The 23,950-nt window shown below is 43.5% G+C and overlaps 1 protein-coding gene across 2 annotated transcripts in view; it reads left to right on the forward strand.

Annotated features, from left to right (window-relative positions):
• Positions 1 to 23,950, forward strand: part of FNIP1 (folliculin interacting protein 1) — a 160,643-nt gene that overhangs the window by 32,284 nt on the left and 104,409 nt on the right. For both annotated transcript variants that reach the window (XM_040344656.1, XM_040344657.1), the window contains exon 2: positions 19,918 to 20,044. In XM_040344656.1, the coding sequence (XP_040200590.1) occupies positions 19,918 to 20,044 (127 nt within the window). The remainder of the gene's footprint in view (positions 1 to 19,917; positions 20,045 to 23,950) is intronic.

A 23,950-nucleotide genomic window follows, 5' to 3' on the forward strand; every position in this document is an offset into this window, starting at 1 on the left:
TCGCTTGTAACATCACTTCCAAGAAAATGTGTGAGACCAAGTAGAAGGTCATATATTTTGGTTCTAGCTAGTAGGAGCTTTTACAGGTTTGTTTGCTCCTTTGCTTCTAGTCTGTTATGTCAGCAAATGGCTCAGGTGATAGCGAGTCTGCTAATGGCAGAGATGGTGAAGCTTCAAGATTAACTAGAAGAAGGCACATAGGATTTTACTGCGACTCCTTGGGGTGGAACTGGTCTTTACTAGCTTATACTGCAAAGAGCTTGCTGACAAGTTTACTTCCATATGCTTATGTTTACATGGAAAGCTTTCTAATCACAGTCTGTTTGGGGAGGCAGTGTTTTGCTTAAAAAGTATGTCAAGCCAAAATAAAATATATAAATAAACAAAACACCAGAAACGTGCAGTAGATCTCTGAAATGCATAGCAATGTGCATGAAATTCAGTCATCCGATGTAAGGAAGCAGATCCCTGGAAGTGCCATGATACAAACAATTTATTTTGTATTTATTTTCAGTTCACTGGCAGTACATTTACATGTGTTCATTGTTGAATTTTAACACCACACACTTCAGCACACATGTGGCGTTGTGAGCAAGGCACATAGAAAGCTATTATTTTCTATGTGCTGTGACGTGTGTTGACCCTTTTGCTGCCATAGCTTCTCCAATGTTTTATGTCAGAAGATAAACGCAATGTGTTTTTTTTTTTTTTAACAACTTCTATACAGGGCACTTATACACCTTCCCGCCCAGACCAATTTTTAGCTTTCAGCGCTGTTGCACTTTGAATGACAATTGGGTGGTCATGCTACACTGTACCCAAACGAAATTTTTATCATTTTGTTCCCAGAAATAGAGATTTATTTTGGTGGTATTTGATCACCTCACGGATGGGCCCCCGATAGGCGGCACGGATGGGCCCCCGATAGGCGGCACGGATGGGCCCCCGATAGGCGGCACGGATGGGCCCCCGATAGGCGGCACGGATGGGCCCCCGATAGGCGGCACGGATGGGCCCCCGATAGGCGGCACGGATGGGCCCCCGATAGGCGGCACGGATGGGCCCCCGATAGGCGGCACGGATGGGCCCCCGATAGGCGGCACAGATGGGCCCCCGATAGGCGGCACAGATGGGCCCCCGATAGGCGGCACAGATGGGCCCCCGATAGGCGGCACAGATGGGCCCCCGATAGGCGGCACAGATGGGCCCCCGATAGGCGGCACAGATGGGCCCCCGATAGGCGGCACAGATGGGCCCCCGATAGGCGGCACAGATGGGCCCCCGATAGGCGGCACAGATGGGCCCCCGATAGGCGGCACAGATGGGCCCCCGATAGGCGGCACAGATGGGCCCCCGATAGGCAACCCGAAAGGGGGGTGAGATATGCCCGATGGATAATATAGATTTGAGTCAATCTGTTGGAGAGCTTGGGTGAGACAGCCTTGCAGGATTCTAAAGCCTCTTCCCATTCCTCATCCTCCAGGGGGCCCAACACTCTCTCCCAGCGAGGTTTGAGTTTATACGCCAATTTGGTTGAAACGGGGGCAATGTGCATACCGTAGAAGGCCGACGTTAATTTGCGTGGGTCAGTACTTTTGATTATTGCTATAAGTGGATTAGGGGCTGACTGCGGGGCGGACCCCGGAAACTGAGCACGGACCGCGTGTCTCACCTGCAAGAATTGAAAGAGCATGTATCTGGGGAGTGAAAATTCTTCGCTAAGCGTGGTGGAAGGTTTGAGAGTTCCGTCGGCGAACAGTTGGTGCATGTAGAGAATACCATGATTAGACCAGCGGTCTGCATCAGGTAGGTGCAGAAATTCTGGCAGTTTTATTGTGCCATAAAGGGGTATAATCATTGTAGATTGGTATCCCTAGCTTGGCAGAAGCTAAGTCCCATATGCGTCTGTAATGGTACAGCAGGGTCCGTCTGTTGTCCCCCAGTCCCGCACCACTAGAGCCCATAGCCAGCGCGCGTAGATTGAGTCCTCAGTGCGTCGTTTTAGTACTACTTTAATATAAAAGATTTATATCGCTCTTCCACCCTTCATATAGATTCATGTCTGACTCATAGTTATAATGCCCATATATCTTCTGGGTGTTTTTATTATATATATAAGTAATATATATTGCTAAATGAACCCCTTATAGTAGCGATTATCTGCTCTTTTTGTACTATAAAGGTCTAATTTTAGTTTTTTTTTTTTTTAACCCCATTATGACAGGTGATACAAAAAAAACCTGCTGCTACGAACGTCTTAGGCCTGGGTCACATCTATGCATTTTTTGGTGCTTTTTGCAGAAACACACTACATGGGACAGCTGCTGCATTTTTGGAAAAGGTCAGGGACTTTTTTCAACATTTTTGGGGAGGGGGCTTTAGGTCCATGAATGTACTTTTTTTTTTTTTTTCCCCCACTTTAACTTTGTTTAGGGAACCAGTAACCTCTTAACAAGGCAGAGGAGGGGGGAAACTAAGGGTCAAAGATGCTTCCCCTAGGCTTCAGGGTCGGCTCAAAGACCTACACCCAACCTTCTGTGTGGGGTAAAAAAATGCACATTAAAAGTGCAGAAGACATAGGACTCCTGAATTTTTGGCAAGATCGGCATGTTTTTGATCCCCTTTATCAAACGGATATACCAAAATGTTGCTAATCATTTGGCAGTCAAAAGGTAACAAATGTGAGACATTCAAGGATGGTTCACACTAGCCACACAGAAAATGGCCAATTTTTCCTATGTGGTCCAGTGTTCTGCTGTATGGGCTTTGGGGACAGTGCCTTGTGCTTATACAATACAAGGCATTGTTTACCTTTTTATTACAAATGTTTTCATTTTAATAAAATGTCACAAAATGAGCTGAGGTACACATGGCTTTGCAAATTGTTTTAAATTGATTGTGAAAGGGTCATTATATGTAAATGTAGTATCTTTTTGTATTGGTGGCCATCGCTGTGGGACAGAGTGTGGGAAAATCAAACATTTCAAGTTATGAGTATGGGGATAGAGGGGAAATCTTCTCATGGGGACTTGCAATGACCATTGTACAAAAGATGATGTGTCTACAGGACAGGGGTTTTTACACTCTCCCACTTTAGCTAAAAAAAAAGTAAGGCTTTTTAGGTTCCTTTCGCACGGACATTTCAGTAAGGGTCACATGTCAGTTTTTCGCCTGGACCTAATTGGAAGGTCCATGGAGCCCTGGGGATAGGTGGGTGTGGGGCCCCAGACTGAAGGTGGATATTGCAGCAAAAGTGTTTTTTTTTTCTTGAGCTATTTTTGTGCAGTTCTGCTTTTCACCCAGAAGTTAACAGTAACAAATAAATCCTGTGCACTTCTGTAGTGTTCCATTCTTAAAGCGGGAGTTCACCCAATGATCTTTTTTTTCCCCTCTTTTCCCCTTAGATGGATGCTCGTCTTGTCTAGGGGAATCAGCTAGTTTTAAAATATGAGCAGTACTTACCGTTTTCGAGATGCATCTTCTCCGTCGCTTCCGGGTATGGGTCTTCGGGAGCGGGCGTTCCTTCTTGATTGACAGTCTTCCGAGAGGCTTCCGACGGTCGCATCCATCGCGTCACTAGTAGCCGAAAGAAGCCGAACGTCGGTGCGGCTCTATACTGCGCCTGCGCACCGACGTTCGGCTTCTTTCGGAAAATCGTGACGCGATGGATGCGACCGTCGGAAGCCTCTCGGAAGACTGTCAATCAAAATAGGAACGCCCAGTCCCGCAGCCCATACCCGGAAGCGGCGGAGAAGATGCATCTCGTAAACGGTAAGTACAGCTCATATTTTAAAACTAGCCGATTCCCCTTGACAAAACGAGCATCCATCTAAGGGGAAAATGTGTCATGTACGTGTGAACCCCCGCTTTAATGAACGGACGACCACTGAATTAGACAGGAGCCAATTAACCTACAGATAGGTGGTGCTGTAGTTGGAATTTGAACTGATGACCCTAGTGCTGATAGACAGAAGTACTAACCATGTAGCCACTGTTGTGTGCATGTAGCCATAGACTTGGGGGTTGATTTACTAAAGGTAAATCCACTCTGCACTGAAAGTGCGCACAGTCGCTGTAAATCTGAGGGGTAGATATAAAATCAAGGGAAGCTCTGCTGATTTTATCATCCAATCAAGTGCAAGTAAAAATGCTGTTTTTTTTCCCCCCCTTGCATGTCCTCCTCAGATCTACAGCGACTGCACTCCCAGGTGCACTTGTAGTACAAAATGGATTTGCCTTTAATAAATAAACCCCTAGGTTCAGTGTATTGTGAGGGTGTGTTTTTCTTGAAGGCGTGTTTTGCTCTACATGCATAGGGCAGCCTATTCATTTGAATGGTATGCCCTACGTTGGGGATATGAAATTAGCGGACCTCCAGCTGTTGCAGAACTACAAATCCCATGAGGCATAGCAAGGCTCTGACAGCCACAAGCATGACACGCCGAGGCAGAGGCATGATGGGATTTGTAGTTTTGCAACATCTGCCCTACGTGCAACAAACATGCCGGAGTGTATCTCTTTTCAGGGGCTGAGCTTTGTGTTTTTTGTAACCGCATTTAAAAAAAAAAATATTTGTCTCATTTGAAGTGCTATTACCAATAAATAGTACTGCAAGTGTGGTGTGTGGGTTTTTCACACGTTCTTAGAGTACCAACGAAAACGCAAGCTTTTGGGCATGTTCACGGAACACTCAGATGTGACTGGAGCCAGTGTGTAATTGAATTTGCTTTTGTATCCACACCAAGTTTTTGGGGATTTTGGCTTCATGTCAGCCTCACTGGTATTGTCCTTGTAGAACACTCAAAATCTTGGAGGAAGTGATTAATCTGCTGGAAACATTGTGTGCCTTGTCACTTGCCATTTCCATAGTTTATAATGCTGGAAAGTAAAACAGACGTTCTCTGTGAACTCAGAATCTGAGCTCAGGTTACTCAGTTCTGTTTATTCTAGGCTTAGTTGGTGAAACTCCCAATAATGAGTGTGTTTTATTTACTGCATTGTATTGCCACTTTCTTTTAAAATAGCACGTACAACCAATACCACTTCATAGAGCGATTAAGGCTGCATCATCTATTAGTCATTAGAGGAAGTAGAGTTTCTGGAATTCACCCATGTTTCTTACTACACCGGAAAGTTGTGCTTCTGGAAACCCGCTGCAGAATTGTAAACAAAGATTAACCGCTATACGACACCACTTGGTGGCCATTATTCAGGAAAGCAGAAAGGTGTTGTCAAAACTGTCAGTAATTTTACCAGTCTGCATCAATAAATTCCTAAAATGTCCCAATATACAGATTATAGCAGGAAAATGCTTTTTCAGAAAAGTTCTATTTTTTTTTAAAGAGCTGCCCTTGAGCTCCAAGCTTTTCTCTAAGCTTTATTATCTCACTAGTCTGCTTTCAGCAGTAGTGAACATATAAAAAAAGAAAAAAATCACCAACGTAAAAAACAAATACAACTTTGTAGCTTCTCAGTGTGAGCATTTTAAAACAACTAATATAACCGTTAATAAGGTCCCTTTCACACAAGTGCACCGAGCAGGTCCGCCTGACTATTTTTCAGGGGGACCTGATCGGACCACTCATTGTTCTCTGTTGGGAGGAGAATGTAAATGGACGACATGTATGTTTACACCCACCTGCATCTGATCCAGTCCACCAAAAACAGACAAATGGGGATCCGTTCCACATCGGTCTAGCACAGGGATATGGAATTGGCGGACCTCCAGCTGTTGCAGAACTATAAGTCCCATGAGGCATAGCAAGACTCTGACAGCCACAAGCATGACACCCAGAGGCATGATGGGACTTGTAGTTTTGCAACAGCTGGAGGTCCACTAATTGCATACCCCTGGTCTAGCAGATCAGATTACAGTCTGATGTAAAGGAACAGGCGGTCCGTTTACATCTACCTGCCCCATAGACAACAGCGGGCTGTGTCCATGTTCTGCATAAGCAGACAGATCCTCCACTGAGCAGGCGCATCTGCTTGGAGTCCACCCAGTGTAAAAGGGGCCTTAAAGTAGTAATTTTAAGCAACGTACACATGATCAAAAAATCATATTGAAAATACTGCTTTCAAATCGATCGTATGATAATCGGATCATTAGTACAGAGCTTTTGAGAGCTGATCCTGACAGTTCATCCACTATTATTGTAAGATTTTTGTTTTATCAGTACAGTTATCATTCGAAAATGCATTACAACACATGACATCACTTCCGAATTTTTATTCTGTCATATAGGAATTTTCTTGACTTAAGTGAACTCATCAGATTCGCATTTAAAAAAATGGACGATCATCCGTCCAATAATCTCATCATGTGTACGGGGCATTAGTCAGATTTTGTTTTGTTTATCCTCGCACCAAAATTGTGTTACTGGTATAAACCCTAGCAAAAACATTTACAGATGCAATTAAAATGTCTTTTAGCTTTCGTTCATTGATGGACACAGCACTTGAAATCTTGACCTTGGAGTTATATCGCCACCTTCAGGAGAGGACTAGGCAGAACATGTTAAAATATTAAAATGGCAAAAACTGCACAGTACCCCCCAGGTGGCGGTCCTACTGGCTATAACCCCTCACTCTGGATCCATCAGCTCAGTTTTTTTCTGCCTAGTGTAGAAGGACCTGGCTCCCAGTGGGGACAATTTTGGTCCTGGAGATTTTTTCTTTTTTTCAGATTTTTTGGATTCCTGTGATCCATCAACAGCCGGGCTGGGTGACAGGCTGGATAACATAGATCTTGGTAGTCTCCCCAGCTCGGCCATCGAGTGTGAGCAGGCCTTAGCTACGCACTGGGTCAGCCACGACATACCCCGTCTGATCCAGGGGTGGCCGGTGAGCTATAAGCTTTGGGGCACACATATGACTGGCCTACTGCTGTCTGTGTCAGTGTTCCATGGCCACCCCGTACCGCTCTGGTGATGGGTCAGTCCGGAAAGCGTCCAGCAGTTCCCACAGGAGGGGTAAGTATGGTTCCACCTGTTTTGGTAGGTTGGAGCAGCTGGGCATTCCCTGGGAGGTTGACTAGGGGGTCTCTACTCTCCCTTTCCTCTCTCCCCGTCCCTTCCCTCCCTTTCCTCTCTCCCAGTCCCTTCCCTCCTCCCCATTCTATGGGCCGCTGTGTGAATGGGCCTTACCTGGCCGGGGGGGGGGGCTCTGAGCCCTGACAGGGGGCTGCGCTGCGTGTGTGGGTCCGCTTGTCAGGTCCCTATGTCTTGGGTATTGTGGGGTGTCTGGCAGGTGCCTGCTGAGGTGTGCTGTGTGTGTGTGTGTGTGTGTGTGTGTGGGGGGGGGGGGGGGCACGTGGCGGCCTTCTTCCGGTCCATGTACGTATTCGGTTTCCCGGATTCTGCTTTTTTGCAGCTGGGAGTGGATCAAAAGCTTGCCTTAAGCACCATTAATGGGCAGATATCAGCGTTGGCTGTCTCCGCTGCCTCCGTGGGATTTGAATCTGGTGCTCTTGGTTCTTCAGAAACCGCAGTTTGAAAACCTTAGGGAGATCCTGTTATTGACACTCTCTCAGAAGGTAGCCTTTCTAGTGGCTATTACTTCTGCCAGGAGGGTTTTTGAGTTGGCGGCCTTGTCTTGCAAGTCTCCCTACTTGATCCTCCACAAGGATAAGACGGTGCTATGCCCGCAGCCTTCTTTTCTTCCTAAGGTTGTTTCGGCATTTCATCTAAATGAGGACTTTGTGCTTGTGTCCTCGGCCGTCGCATCCTAAGGAGGTTGCTTTGCATTCCTTGGATGTGGTCCAGGCTCTGTGGGTGTACCTGACTGCTACGGCTCCGTTTCAGAGGTCGGACTCACACTTTGTGTCAATGTCTGGTCCGAAGAAGGACCTGCTGGTCTCGTCAGCCACCATTCCTCAATGGATTAGACAGATCGTAATCCAGGCTTATGCCTTGAAAGGGCGGGCGCCTCCCTTTACTGTCACGGCACATTCGACCAGGGTAATTGGTGCCTCCTGGGCCTTCCGACATCAAACGTTTGTTTCCCAGGTGTGTAAGGCGGCGACCTTGTGTGAAAGGTTGTCTGTTCACACTTTCACAAAATTTTACAAGGTTAATATGAGTGCATGTGCAGATGCTTCCTCCAAGTTTTACAAGGTTGATGTGAGTGCATCTTCTGATGTTGCTTTTTGCCGCAAGGTTTTGCAGGTGGCTGTTTAAGGTTGCAACTCCTCCGCTGAGGAGCTCTGGTTGTTATAGGTAGAGTTGTTTGCTTGCTGTTCCCACCCCTCGTTTTTTTACACTGTTTGGGGACGTGCCTAAGGTCAAGATTTCAAGTACTGTGTTCGTCAATGAACGAAAGAGAAAATGGGAGTTTGTACTTACCGTAAAATACTTTGATCTGAATTTCATTGACGGACACAGCACCCTCCCCCCCTATTTATGTTTGTACTGCTTTTTGACAAACTGAGCTGATGGCTACAGAGTGAGGGGTTATAGCCAGTAGGACCACCCCCTGGGCGGTACTGTGCAGTTTTTCCTGTTTTAACATTTTAACAGGTTCTGCCTAGTCCTCTCCTGAACGTGGCAATATAACCCTGAGGTCAAGATTTCAAGTGCTGTCTGTCGATGAACCTCAGAGGTACAAAAATCCTATTTTAAATTTTTTTTTTTTTTTATGCAACAGAAAACCTAAAAATCTATACATTATAATACAAAATTGATTGCAGATTTAAAACGGTGACTTTATAAAAAAAATTCCCCAGTCCATTCCAGAGACGGTACTTAAATTTATGTTTTTCCTGTGTGCTGGTGGCTGCTCAGTTCTTTCAAAATGTTCATTCCTCTGCCCCCTGGTTTACCCCGGCAGCTGTGACCTTCAGGTGCTGTGGGGGGTTCTTACAAATGGTTTCATCTATCAGAGGAACTTGTCAGTAGTGCTCATTATGCCTGCCCCTTCCACTCCCATTCTCCATTAATAAAAGCTGTACTATTCCTTCCCGCAATAGTAATATTATGCATGGAGGAGTCAAACCTTTCCTCCATCCAACACTTTACATTGCAGGATATGATCATATGTTTAGTGCAGTGCTTAACAAATTAGATTTGAATCTAGGAGCCAGCAAAAGTAGGAGCTTGTGTTTTTTTTTTTTTTTTTTTTACATCCTACTCACTGAACACAACTTGTTCAAATAAGAGACACTGCATGTGCCTCTAACAGACAGTGTAGGCTCTGGGCTATGTGAGAGAGACACTCTGAGCCCTGCAGCCAGCAACCATGGAAGTGAATGGGCTGGTAAGCCCAGGTACCAGGACACAGTTTCTACTAGCCATGGTGACCTGGGATTTGTCGAGCCCTGGTTTGGTGAAATCGATAAATAAATATGGACCTTTCTCCTGTTGGTGATTTATATGCTGATAAAGATCTAAAGAGTGGAATCGGAACCTCCTTTTTCCTGCTGGTGATCGATCTAGTGTTACAACCCGGAATTCTATTGGCTTTCTCCACTGGCAAGTCACACAGTTTGATCATTTTGCAATAATCTCAAATATACACCCCAAAACTAATTTCCCTTATAAGCAAAAATTGAAGAGAAAAGCCAGGACAGCCGCACTCCAAAAACGTTCCTTTTAATTAAACTGGTCACAAAAATTACATTGCACAGCAAAAAATAGGACAAATTTACGCGTTTCGCACTGTACTTCAGTGCTTAATCATGGCTATGATTAAGCACTGAAATACAGTGCAAAACGCGTCAGCTTCTGTACTATTTTATGCTGTGGCATGTAATTTTTGTGAGCAGTTTTATTAAAAGGAACGTTTTTGGAGTGCGGCTGTCCTGGCTTTTCTCCAATTTTTGCATATCACTGCATTGCCGGCACCCATGGTTTGGGTCTAGTGAGAAGGCTCTCTGGTTCATCTGAGCGGTTACTTTTCTTTTAATTTCCCTTATAGTTCGGGCCTATACCCCAAATATTCTCCTATTAGAGGATTATTTTTTTTTTTTTCTTTTGAAAACTTTCAATCACGGTTTCCTCTACTTGACCAAATTTTCAGAAATGCCAAATTTTGTTCCATGTTACGAACACATCCAATATTGACTCTATTACACACCTTTTGCGTGACCAAAAAAACACGTTACCCACCAACCCTTTTAGTTACCGTATATCACTTACAAACAGATTGAATAGAGCAGGACCTAGTACAGAACCTTACGGTACAGCAGTGGTGATGGGTCTCTGTTGTGAATGAACCCCCATTTACAATCCAACTGCTTATCCATGGAACCACCCAAGGGTTAAATCCTAGCTTGTACAACTTTTTTATGAGGTTTTTTTTTTGGTGAAAACCTTGTTACTATGATGAAAATTAGTCACTGATGTGCCTATTTGGCAATTCCAGAACATATGTAAATAATGTCATTCCTTCTGTATTTTGTAACATTTACTTCCAACCTCTGTGTTCTGTTTATCTTAATCACAGAACTCGCACAACTGTTCCTGTTATTTCAGTGTCTCATTATTTGTGTCCTAATTTGCTCACTCACAATTGGTGTCTCATGACTAACTGAATCAACTTTCAACTTAGCAAGTCACATGTCAGGCTGAGTAGGAAGCTCTTGATGGCCAATGGTAAAATTCCTGAGATAGACTGTCAACTGTTCTTGGGATGTCTGCTCATTCATTCTCTAAATTGCAACCCTTTTTTTTGTTTTCTTTCTACACATCCAGACATGCAAGTGAACGACTGATTATAGATGGTGTTTCCTACAGCTTATCTGAAATCAAAATCTGTGTATGGTTGTGTAATTATATATGTGCACAGTGGCTCCTGTTTTGTTCACAGTATATGATTAATATAGCAGTGTATCGTAATTCCATTGCCTGCATACTAGTCTAAACTATTCATGTTTTAGGAATTTTCCTCAGCGGGGAAAAAAGTTTGACTGCTTGCATTACTGTGCACCCACAAAAAAGGGTAAACTGAAATGGCCCAGTGATTCTCATTATATGCAGAAATTTGGAGGCGCCAAATCTATTGCCTATTTTTGTGGGATAGGTAGCTGCACCAATGTGTTCAGAAACCCACTAGATACATCTCTAACTCGCGACACATTTGCATGGTCAGTAAGGCCCCTGTCACTCTGGAGTGGTGTTCGAGCGTTAGTCGAGCGTTTTTCAAGCAAAGCCTCATCTGCAATCCCAATGTGCTGGTAAAGCACCGCTAAGACCCTAACGTTTTAGGGTATTTTTGCAGTGCCTCAGTGTGAAAGGGTAAGGCGTTTTTACAGCGCTTTCAATTAATTTCAATGGAGAGGTGTGTTTTTGGAGCATTTTTTCAGCACCCAAAAGCTGCTCCAAATATGCTGCTTGCAGGACTGTGTGAAAGGGTCCATTGAGATGCATGGAGAGCGTTTTATGAGTGCTATTTTTAACGCTAAAACGCTGTAAATACACTTCAGTGTGAAAGGGGTCTAAGTGGTAAATATAAAATGTAAAAAAATATAGAATGCAGATTTTTTTTTTCAGCACTCACCTGCTCTATGAAAAGTTTAAGTAACAATTTTGAAATGGAACAAATACAAAAATGCCAAAAAAAACCCCACAGTGGTGAAAAATTATAGTGCCCCCTACAATGGTGGTCGATCTTTCTTAAGCCTCCTGCACACAGGGCTTAAAAAATGTCACTAACAGACTTTTTCTTTTTACCTACAGTATGTCCATGCACACGTAGGCATATTGAAAGAGGAGTGTTTACAGGCATACTTTTAGATGCGTTTTCTTTTTAAGCAGCTTTTCTCCTGCTAGAAGAAAAGTTATTCAGGGGTGCTGGATAAATGCTTGGTGTGCATGAGGCCTTATACTGGTAGTCGGTCTACTGGTCCCATACATTGCTGGCCAATGGGAGATGGATCCCTTATTTCAAGGTTAGTGGGAGAGGAACACTTGCATGTTTGACCAGTGGAAAAAATCAATGGGACAGCGTTGGCTATACCACCCGCAATGCGCTCCTTCAGAAACGCATTGCGGTTGGTTTTAACTTTTGCGGCCGCAAGTAGGGGGTAAAAGCACCCAGCTAGCGACTGAAATGCACCTCAAATTCGCCCATAGCGTTGGCGGTAAAAATAGCTGAGTTTTACCGCCGACGCTATGTGCGGCTCGATGTGAAAGGGCTGGAATTAATTGGAATTCAGGACTCTGCATTCACTATATCTGGTCTCCCACAGTGCACAGAACTGCAATTATTTTTGTTAATATAAACTGCTTAATACCTTTCTCATCAGCAGTCTATTGCAGTCTTGTGATTTCTATCATTGTTTGGTTAAAGCTTGTAGGAGGAGTTTTTATTCTACTGACTGTCCTATGAGGCTGCATGACCCCTGGCCCTCCATCTGGACTGTGCTGATAACATGCACTCTCCCAGCAAAAAAAAATCTCTAGCAAAATACACCAAACTAATGCTGGCCATACACTATATGAAAATTCGGCCGAAATTCAGTCGTTCAGACAGTTTAGTTTTTTGGCCAGTTAATGGGCACAAAATCGATAATCGTTGGGACGTTTTTGATCCGAAAAAACAAACGACACATTTTGGAAATTTTCTGCCGAAAGAATGATAAATCGGAAGGTTAATGTGTTTCCCGTCCGAACCTTCTGCACTTGGTATATGTAAAAAAAAACGAACCACTTTTTTTATTTATATCCACTGAACGATTTATCGGTCATTACATGATGGCATTATCGTTTGCGCTCACGACTGAACGTTCGTTTTTCTAGTGCATTGTTGGTTCACTTTCCTTTTCTTTCGATTTCCCTTCTTGTTTTTTTTTGTCTGAATTTCTCACTTCCTGTTTCTCCTCAGTAAGCTTGCCACCATCATCCGAGCGGTGGTTAGTCAGCCAGAACAGCTTACTGAGGAGGAACAGGAAGTGAGAAATTCAGACAAAGAAAAAAAACATTTAGAAGGTAAATTGAAGGAAAAGGCAAGTGAACCAACAATGCACTAGCTTAAAGGAACCTATTTAGAAGATAAAAAACAAACCTTTACAACCCCTTTAAGTTCCCCAGTCAGTATACAAACATGCTTTACTGCATATACACACTGATTTTACTGTTGGTGGGTATAGTAAGAAGAAATTATACTGTATTTGTAATTTGTGGACACTGTTGGGTAATTTAACATTTACATTCAACACAGATAATGGCACTGCAAGTATAAAACCCACAAGAGAGTAAAATGTCATCCTCTACAAGTTAAGTCTTGCTGAATCACGAGGCCTGAACCGTGTGGCATTTGAGGACATTGGCAAACACTCTTGGCGTGGACTCATATTGTTTTATTTGATCTGTCACGAGGGTTAGTGTTGGCCAAAACAGGTGATTTAGCCAACACAACCAAACAGGAGAACCAGTGTTGGTCCCAGACTTGTCTACCATATGTTCTGTTATTGTCTGTGCTCAGCCTATTCCTTCTGAATAGCATTTAGTCTCCTTAGTATTAGCTGAACACCGAAGCCAGTAGTTCTGCTTTATGTATATTCTGGCTGTCCTTTTATGTGTATTGCGTTTCATATGCCTCAGTCTTTTCTTTGTAGTACAACTAACAATTTGATTTGCATGTACTGTATGCTGATGCAGTTTTTCTCCGCATTACATCTTGGAAAGTAGGTCTGTCTATAGAGATGACCTTACAGTTGAATATCTTTATAAACCCTTGTCAGCTTCCATGCATCGAGGGCTTGTGATGTGCTGTTGAGAAAGGTCATGGAGTCTGAATCTACAGTATGGATGGCACAGCTAAAGGCTTGTCTGGGTATAAAATGCTTCATTGTCTTCCAGTACCAGCTGGTATTATGTTTGCCTGTTCATTTGTGTTGTACTGTGAACATACTCGCTAAGACTTGAGAATAGAATAGATTGGCAACTTTCTTTCACACAGATGATTGCCAGAAACTGTTTATTTCTAATATATTTTAAGGGGTGTACCAGCTAGTGCAGGGGCCTCAAGCTGTTGTGGAACTACAGTTCCATCATGCCTCTGCCTATGACGGTCATGCTTGTAACTGTCGGCCTTGCAATGCCTCATGGGAATTGTAGTTCTGCAACAGCTGGAGGGCCACCAGTTTGAGACCCCTAAACTATGTGTATACAGCTACAATCACAAATCACCTTAGGAGGTCCTTACATGTGCTGAGAACCGTTATGTGCACCATGCAAATCATAGGCACAACCTTTAACAATTTTCTTGCCAGTTATCATTCTTTGTATGCTTTGATTACAACTGTAACCTTGTCTTTGTACATGGAAGACAATGGCAATAATAAGATATGACTGGTTATGTGTTTAGTAAATATTGGATCCAGTGCACCTTGGTGTGTGTTCTTCTATGACAGTTACTACCGATATGTGAGGAAGAGTGGCCAAGTAATCCCTACATAGAGTGGTGCTTCTTATTACCAGTGGTGGGTGAGCTTATGTAAAATCCTACTATTTAGGTTATGCAAGACTTTCTTATTTCATCAGATTATAATGCAGTGGGTGTCATTGTCCCTTGATAACCCTGTACAGTCACTACAGAAAATTCAGTTGGTATCACGAGTGTCATTCCAGCAATGTTCCTTTATTTTAATTCTTCATACTGCTGGTCACTTAGTGTCTTTGGAGAAGTTGCAGCCATAATGTGAATGTAAAGCTTCCTCCTCTCTTCCAGCAAGGGTAGAGGTTAGAGTAGCACATGACTTCTAGGTCTGTTATATTTAGCATTACCCTTGTGTGAATGTACAAATTTCCTTGTGACACTTTGATGAGCATACAGTTTCCTTCTGTATGGGATGCTGCTATATGCTAGATTTCCATAAATCCCCTTTGTTACCTGTAGTGTATGGCAAGCCATGGGCTTCAACTTTATAATGGAATTTTGTTAAGCAGCACCCACATACTTTATACAACAAGGATCTTATTTGTTGGGCCTGGGACCCCAACATTTTATTGTAGTTTTATGCAAGAAGATCTCGGCTTAGGAGAACTCAATTGCACTTCAGTTGTTCCACTTAAAATAGTTACCTCATTTGTAAACTGCCCAGCTAAAGCACAGAGCAGGCAACAAACAAGTAGACCTTGATTGAACAAGTATCATGATTTGATATCCAATTTTTATACCCACTTGGTAAATACTCCATATCCATCGACATACTCTATATTTGAATTGTGGAATGGGATAGTGCAGCTCAAAAAAAATGGTTTCAACACTGGTTCTCTATTCCAGTGTTTCTCAACCTTTTCCCAGTCAAGGCACTAATTAAAATTATGCACAATGTCAAGGAAGACACCCCATTGTAAAAAAAAAAAAAACATTAAACTGTTGTACACAATTTTTGGGCAATTTTGCCAAGTTGATGGGCGGGAGGTGGGGGCTGACGCACAATCAACGTTTTGGGGTCGAACCCGCACAAGGGTCCTCATAGCATGTGGCTTGCTATGGGGGCACTGGGGGGGGGGGGGGGGGAGAAGAGGCAGGAACGCCAGTTGAGTCCCCAGAAGAGGAGGATTGGGGTTGCTCTTTACAAAAGCATTACACTAAGCATGTTTGTACAAAAGAAAAAAAAAATCCCTTTTTTAACAGTCACTTTAGGTCCCATTCAGCTATGCAAAACAAAAAAAAAATTGACAGATCTCCATACTAACAAAAGTGATGTTTGTTTGGGGCGATCTTCCCTGCTGTGCAGAACACTAATCAGTGTTTGCCATTGGCTTCCAGCGCTGATCGAATGCTGGCATACCCATTTGATCATGCAGCTGTACACATGTAAACAAAAAAGAAAAAACTCTGCGCTAGACCCACAAAATTAAAAATATAAAAAAGTATCAAAGTGAAAAAATATGTGATACAAGAAGAGGGATGCTGCAGCATTGAATGTAGCTGTACACATGGGCTAAAAGTTGGCCCGGTACATGCTGAACCAACAGTTTTTGAGTGATTTTCAGCTTTAACATTTAAGCATTTTCATAAGACCAGCAATATATATTTGTGTATCTGCAGTCTTAATGCATTCCCATAATGGTGACGGTTCATTTGGGCTTTAAAATGTGTGATGTCTTGGTTTCAGAATAAATGTGATGTCACAGAAACCTGTCCGAATTCAAGAAAGCTGCTAGTGCATTATTTCCTCCGGAGCTTTCTTTGCTTTTCTTAGACCTCGTACACACGATCAGTTTTCCCGACGGGAAAACTGCGAGGAGCATACACACAGCCGGGATTCCCGGCCAAAAGCTCTCCTCGCAGTTTTCCCGTCGGGAAAACCGATTGTGTGTACGAGGTCTAAGAAAAGCAAAGAAAGCTCCGGAGGAAATAATGCACTAGCAGCTTTCTTGAATTCGGACAGGTTTCTGATGGGAAAACTGGCCAAACATTTTTTTTTCTCGCCGGGAAATCCGGCGGACTTTTGCCCGGCGGTTTTTGACAGTTTTCCTATAGGGAAAAACTGCGATGGAGCATACACACAGCCGGGATTCCCTGCCAAAGCTCCATCACAGTATTCCTGTTGGGAAAACCAGCCATGTGTAGGGGAAAGACTGAACCGAGCAGGTTCTCGGCTTTCCCCTCGGGATTTCCGCATTAGGCCTTGCCGTCTTTTACAGATATTTGATACTAAACTTTCATTCAGAACAGTCCACACAACAGAATTGAAGCAAAGCATCTTTTTGTCATTTATTGCAACAATGTGTTCTTAATAACTCTTATATTTATGCCTTGTAGGGCCTTTTTTATTTTATTTTTTCTGCTGCTGTATATTTCTATCCCTGATCAGATTGCATAGTATTGCTGTGCTACAGGCAGCTAGCTCCAGTTTCTCGCAGAGATTTGTGAAGTGCTTGAAATGAACAGAAAGCATTTCAAGGATTGGTTGGCACTTGTGCCTCAGATCCAGGTGGCAAGCACTGACAGCTCCGTGTCACATGGTGGATTTCGTTGCCTGCTTTTCTGTTTGTCTGGCTCGCCTCTCAGCAGAACACATGCATCCTCCTGCTTCCAAGAATGTCACCCATGGAGATGGAGGATAAGAAGGGGCAGAATTACAGCAAAGGCATCTTCAGCTTGCAGCCTCCACACTCCCTTTACATTGATCTGTCTGACACTTTTTGGCTGAGGACACGCACCGTCACATCTGCCAAGGGATCATAGTCAGGTGGTTGAAGAGACATGAGATTTGTTTAAGAAGTGACAGAGAAACTCAGCTGGCACCCGGCTCGGTCAGCACAGAGTTTTGTCTCTGCTAATGAGCAGAGTCCTAGGGTGCCTTCAGAGAGCATCACGTACAAGAATCAAAGAAGGGCACGACTGTCTGCAACCTCTCAAGAATCAATGGCTCTTGGTGTGAAAGTAAAGACTGTACCGCTGGCAGCAGATGTTTTTAAGGTGTCTCTTCTGATGTCGATGGTGCTGTGCAGCTTAAAACACAACATGGACAGCATATTGTTCAAGCTCCAGCTCTCCGTTTATCACATGCCAACCTTTTTGTTTTGGCTTAATCAGGCCTATTGCTATTTCTAACAATCGGTTGGCTCCTGAATGATTTTATTTTATTTTTTTATATTCAATTGCCTCTCCTCTCTTTTTTTTTTTTTTGAGGGAAGCTGCATACAACGCAAGATGCAGTCCAGGTACTCTGAATATAGCTGATATTTAGAAATTGTAATAGTACAACTGTATATAGAGTATGGATGCTACTTGATTGTATACAGACTATCATTTATTTTTACATATAATAAATTTGGTGATTTTGTTATATTTATATTAAATGTTTTCATTTTTATAAAATAGTTTTTAATTTGGCAAACACGTGACATGATTTTGGTCATCACTGAGCGAGTCATTGCTGGCAGTTATGCAGTGAGTGTTTAAAAAAGGCTTTAGGCCTCATTTCTAAAACTGAGGAGAAAAGGGGATTTGTTTCCCATAACAATCAATCAAATCTCATTCCAAATGGCAATGAAGTGCTTTTTTGGTGGCGTCATCTTTTTTTTATTTTCTGCTTTTTTCCCTAGACTAGCCTAGTTTCATATTGGAATGTATGTTGCAAATATTTGTCATTTGTAGTGGAAACATTGAGTCTTTATGGTGGTACAGTAGCTTTCTTCTATAACAAGCTACTGAACACGACTAATTGCCGTTTGAAAAAACGTTATTTCTGTTGATTTAAATCCTGATTGATTTAAAGCATGTACATATGTATAAGAATATTAGAAACGGCGCTAACACGGCAAGCATGCATTGCAGATAAGCCTTGGGGATCTATAAATACAGTAGGTGCGTAGATTCTTTAAAAATAGTCTTTAGATTTGTCCATTAGGGCACTGGGTTCATACCCAAAGTGGCACAGTCATAGATACTTAGGAACTTCACTGCTTTAACTGCACGCAAAAGAAAAGAATTCCAAGAAGTCAGAAGTGTATGTTGCCAAAGAATTAGTGTGGACAGGCTTTGATAAAGCAGCGTTGTGTGGTCACAGGAGATAACTGCAGAATGAAGCTACCTGCTGGATTCTCTCTAGAAGCTGACTGAGCTGCTGGTCACAGACTGGGGACCAGAACTAGGTACTAAGAGAACAGCTAAAATACTGTCTGTCCAGTCGGAACAGTAGTACATATACCCTAGTAAATGGATTTTTTTTCTTTCTTGTATAACACTTGTAAATGTTTAAATTATAACAAGTTCATTGCTGACATCAGTTATGCTAATAGTTGGAAAAATTCCCTCTAGTGTTGAACGAGAAACTGCAATTCAGTCTTATGACCGTGATAACCACGTCATAATAGAAAGTAATAATTTTCTGTTTTGAGGAATTCTAGATTGGGACACATAGTGGTGGCAAAAATCATGGACACTTTTGGAAATTGTAATGTTTTGCAACTTTGCAGGCTAATAGGAAATGTTTTTTTTTGCACCAAATGCAAAATGTTCAAATGTCAAGTTAAAGACCATTTAATTCTGAAGTCAATACAAAAAACGTAACTCGAATATATGCAGCTACAGGCATCATCTGTTGTTTTTTTTTTATTTTATTTTTTTTACAGGAGGCGATAAGCCATCTGAGTGTCTAATTAGCTGCTTGATTTCTTTTGCAGGCAGTGGGAGGGGTCACCCCCTCCTGCCGCCCACCAGTGCCTTTCCAGGATCTCCGTCCCTCCAGACGATATATTATGTTATGTTACCTTGGGTATCTATTTACTCAGCATAACACTGTTTTATATTTTAATAAATAATTGGGTATTTATAATGTGTTTGTGTGCATTAACGTGTATTTTTTTCCAAAAATGTGTGCTCAAACTGCTGCGCAAATCCATAAAAAAAACCCTGCAAAACCCACAATTTTTATTCTCTACGACCTCTGCTTAAAATGTATATAATGTGTGGGTGTTCAAAGTAAATTTCTAGCAAATATATATTTTTACATGTAAGCAAAAAGTATCAGTAAAGGCCTGCTCTTCACACTTGCGTTTTCTTTTTTAAAGTAAGCATAACTTTTTCTGTACTGCATATATTTGAATTCTATTTTTGATATTGAATTCGGCATTAAAATGTCTTTGAATTAACACTTCCAAGTGTGTCCACACAACATTTTTGCCATCTCTTAATTTCCTGACTGAATGATGATTGTATTATGTTAGCTGTTTTTCTGAGACCTGCAGACTATAAGCCTGTTAGCCTGTTTGAGAATCAAGGGTGCAGGTTCTGTGGATCTGGCAGCTAACATGGTAATGTAGTGGATTTAATGCCAATATGTGTTCAGTTAGGCTGCTTGGGTGCTCAGCATCGTTGTTCTTGTGTACAATTTTCTAATATTCGGTTGTAAGAGGGGGGGGGGGGGGCAAAACCCTGTTCTTGCATTATGAGAATGTAATCCCTTTTCTGTAAAGTTATTTTCTTATGTGAACAAAAACTGTATTTATTTATTTGTAGCTGGCCATCATATGAGTTCGATCCAAGTCAGATACGCTTGATTGTATACCAGGACTGTGAGAAGCGAGGACGAAATGTCTTGTTTGATTCCAATGCCAAGCGAAAGACCGAGGAGCTTTCTGTTTCGGTAAGTTGCCCCTCTCCATAATTAAAATGTTTAAATGGTGTCTTGGAGAAAGCGTCTTAAAACAAAAGATTTTTCCGGGCCTGGTTTTAGTGTGTCAGAAGACTGTCGGTCCAATGTGTGCATGTTTCACTGGAAACTAAATGCTTCCTCCTTTTTTGGTATAATCAATCATCTGTCAACATTGCTAGTATGTCACCTTTATGTCAGTGTATGACCATTTTGTAAACTCTTTGGAGGTTTTATCCAAGTTGTTAATAGTAATTCTAGACAATTTTACTCTTTGTTAATGTAAAGTAACCTCATTATGTTCAAATGCTTGTCTCTGTTCTATAGTTCTTCAGAAAATCCGATGCAAATACCAACTGTTACTGCTTTCCCAACTTCTTTAACCTCACAAGCTTCTTACTGGTCAATGGGGGCTACTTATCACATTGATGGCCCTGGAATAATTTACCCACTTCCTGACCAGAGCACTTTTTGCGATAAGGCACTGCGTTGCTTTAACTGACAATTGCGCGGTCATGCAACGTGGTACCCAAACAAAATTGACGTCCTTTTTTTCCCCACAAATTAAGCTTTCTTTTGGTGCCATTTGATCACCTCGGCGGTTTTTATTTTTTGCGTTCTAATATCCCCGATATAATATATAAAAACAATTTCTTTCGCAGTTTAGGCCGATATGTATTCTACATATTTTTGGTAAAAAAAAATCGCAATCTGCGTGTATTGATTGGTTTGCGCAAAAGTTATAGCATCTACAAAATAGGGTATGGTTTTATGTGTTTTTTTTTTTATTAGTAATGGCGGCGATCAGCGATTTTTATCATGACACTGACATTATGGCGGACACATCGGACACTTTTGACACTAATTTGGGACCAATGTCATTCATACAGGAATCAGTACTTTAAAAATGCACTCATTACTGTGTAAATGACACTGGCAGGGAAGGGGTTAAACACTAGGTGGCAATGAAGGGGTTAAGTGTATCCTAGGGAGTGATTCTAACTGGGGGGGCTGGGCTACCAGTAACACGACATTGATCACTGCTCCCAATAACAGGGAGCAAGTAGATCAGTGTCCTCTCACTAGGCAGAACAGGGAAATGACTTGTTTACAAAAGCATCAACCCGTTCTGCGCCTCAGTGACACGATCGTAGGACATCGGCAGACATGGAGTCGGCGGGCACGGCCATGGAGCTTGCCGGGCTTGCTTTGCTCACCCGAGCCATTCTGCCGACGTATATGTGCGTTAGGCGGTCGGCAAGTGGTTAAGTAAAAGGTACGATCAGGGGAAGCTGAGCCTGTGTCTGTTTGTTCTATTTCAGTGACTTGTCAATTTTTTTGCACCCAATCGTGAAGTAGCTTTTAGATTTTTTTCTCTTTTGTTCATGGACAGACACAGCCTTAATCTTGACAAAGTGGGTATTAGCCTTCCTTTAGGAGTGACTAGGCAGAAAGTGTCAACTTCAAAGCTGAACAGCCCTGCCCAGGGGGCGGTCCTACTGGCTATATCCTCTCAACCTGCACCAAGCAGCTCAGTTTTTTTCTGCCTAGTTAAGGAGAAGACATGGCTCCCTTCGGGCCCATAGGCCTGGAGGCTTTATTTCAAATTTACTTGCCGACTAAGCGACAGGCTGGATCCCAGATCCTTGTAGTCCCCCCCCCCCCAGTTTCAGCCATCGAGAGTGTGCCGACCATAGCTACGCACTGGGTCGTCCACGACAGGCCTGTCGCTCTACGGTTGGCCAATGAGCTTATACGCTCCATGCTGTCGGCGACCATTTTTGCTGGGATCCATTCTGTATTGCTTAAGTTGCACTGGAAGCCATGTTCTTGTGGCCGCATTGTATTGGCCTCTATCGACACTCTGCGAATTCGGGACCCGGTGGGCATCTCAGGTCCCCGACCGGTGGGTTTGCGAGGTAGTCTCTTCAGGGTACAAGATAGACTTTCTATCTTGCCCACCAAACAGATTTTTTCCCTCCAGCTACAACCGACTCGTCGGGAGGCCCTATTTGGGGCAGTTCAGGACCTGCTGAAACGTAGTGTGGTTATCCCTGTGTTTCAGGGGTTTTACTCAAATCTGTTCATGGTGCCAAAGGAGGGGGGCGTTTCTCACAATTCGGGACCTCAGGGCCCTCAATTGCTTTGTGAAGGTACAAAGATTCCGGAATGGAATGTCGTCACTGCCCTCCAGCCAGGGGACTTTCTGGCATCCTTGGATATCAGAAATGCCTATTTACTTGTCCCCATGTGCATAAAGCATCAGAGATATCTGCGTTTTGCGGTCGGGAAGGACCACTATAAATTTGTGGCTCTCCCCTTTGGCCTGGCATCGGCACCAAGGTCCTTGCCCCAATTCTCGCCCTACTAAGACAACGTGGCATCGATATTTTGGGCTACTTGGTTGACCTTCTTCTGAGAGCCGCTTCAAGCTCAGAATTAGAGGCGAGTGTGTCTATAACCTGTCAAACCCTCCGACACTTTGGGTGGGTACCGAACTTTCAGAAGTCAGTAATGGTACTGACTCAACGCCTAGTATATCTAGGGTTGATTCTGGACTCCTCAGAGGCAAGGGTTTTTTTTCCCTGTGGAAAAGCTGCAGACCCTTCGGGTCGTCACTCCGCTTTTACATGCGAGTCCTGGGCCTCATGGTGGCCTCTGTCGAGGCGGTACCATATGCGCAATCTCACACGCGAGTGCTACAGAACGAAATTCTGCCCAGATGGGACAAGTGCCCATCATCCCTGGATTATCAAATCCTGGTGAGCCACCTTGTCAGGACCTCCCTTGTTTGGTGGCTGACCTTACCGGCACTTCTGTCCAGGAAGTCGTTGCTTCCCTTTCGCTGGATAGTCATCACGACGGACGCCAGCCTTACTGGTTGTGGGGGAGTCTTGGGGGTTCAGTCGACCCAGGGTCGCTGGTCTCCGGAGGATTCCCACTTGCCGATCAATGTCCTGGAACTTCGGGCGATTAGGCTGTGCCTCTCCACATGGTCTCGGAGGCATCCAGTCAGGATCCAGTCGGACAACACCACGGCAGTGGCATATGTCAACCATCAAGGAGGAACAAGAAGCTCGGCTGCAGCGTCGGAGGTCGCTCACATTCTAAGGTGGGAAGAAAGGAGCGTACTGGCCCTGTCAACCGTATACATTCCGGGCGTGGAAGATTGGCAGGCAGACTACCTGAGTCTCCAGATGCTGGACCAAGGAGAATGGTCTCTGCACCCGGATGTGTTTCAGCTCCTTTGCCCAAGATAGGGCACACCAGACGTAGATCTCCTGGGGTCTTGACTCAATGGAAGGTATTGAGGTTTGTGACAGATGCGTTAGTGACACTGTGGAGTCCGTACCGGCCAGGCCTCAGAAACCACCGTTTGAGAACATTAGGGAGGTTCCCTTGTTGACACTTTCTCAGAAAGTGGTCCTTTTGTTGGCATGAAAGGCTCCCTATCTGATCTTCCACAAGGAAAAGGTGGTGCTGCGTCCGCAGCCTTCTTTTCTTCCTAAGGTCATTTCGACCTTCCATCTCAAGGAAGACATTGTACTGCCACCCTTGTGTCCTCATCCGTCGAATCCTAAGGAGACGACGTGGCATTCCTTGGACGTTGTCCGAGCTCCGAGAGTATACTTGTCTGTTACTGCTCCGTTCCGGAGTTCAGACTCGCTGTTTCAGTGGCTGGTCCCAAGAAGGGCCCAGCGGTCTCGGCCACGATTTCAAGGTGGATCCCAACAGATCATGATCAGGCTTACGCCATAAAGGGTCGGGCACCTCCTTGTCACGATGCATTCTACCAGGGCAATTGGTGCTTCTTGGGCTTTCTGACATCAAGCGTCTGTTTCCCCTGGTCACCCGGTCACACTTTCGCTAAACTTTACAAATTGATGTGAGTGTATCTTT

The sequence above is a fragment of the Rana temporaria genome, chromosome 3 (assembly GCF_905171775.1).
Source record: "Rana temporaria chromosome 3, aRanTem1.1, whole genome shotgun sequence".
NCBI lineage: Eukaryota > Metazoa > Chordata > Amphibia > Anura > Ranidae > Rana > Rana temporaria.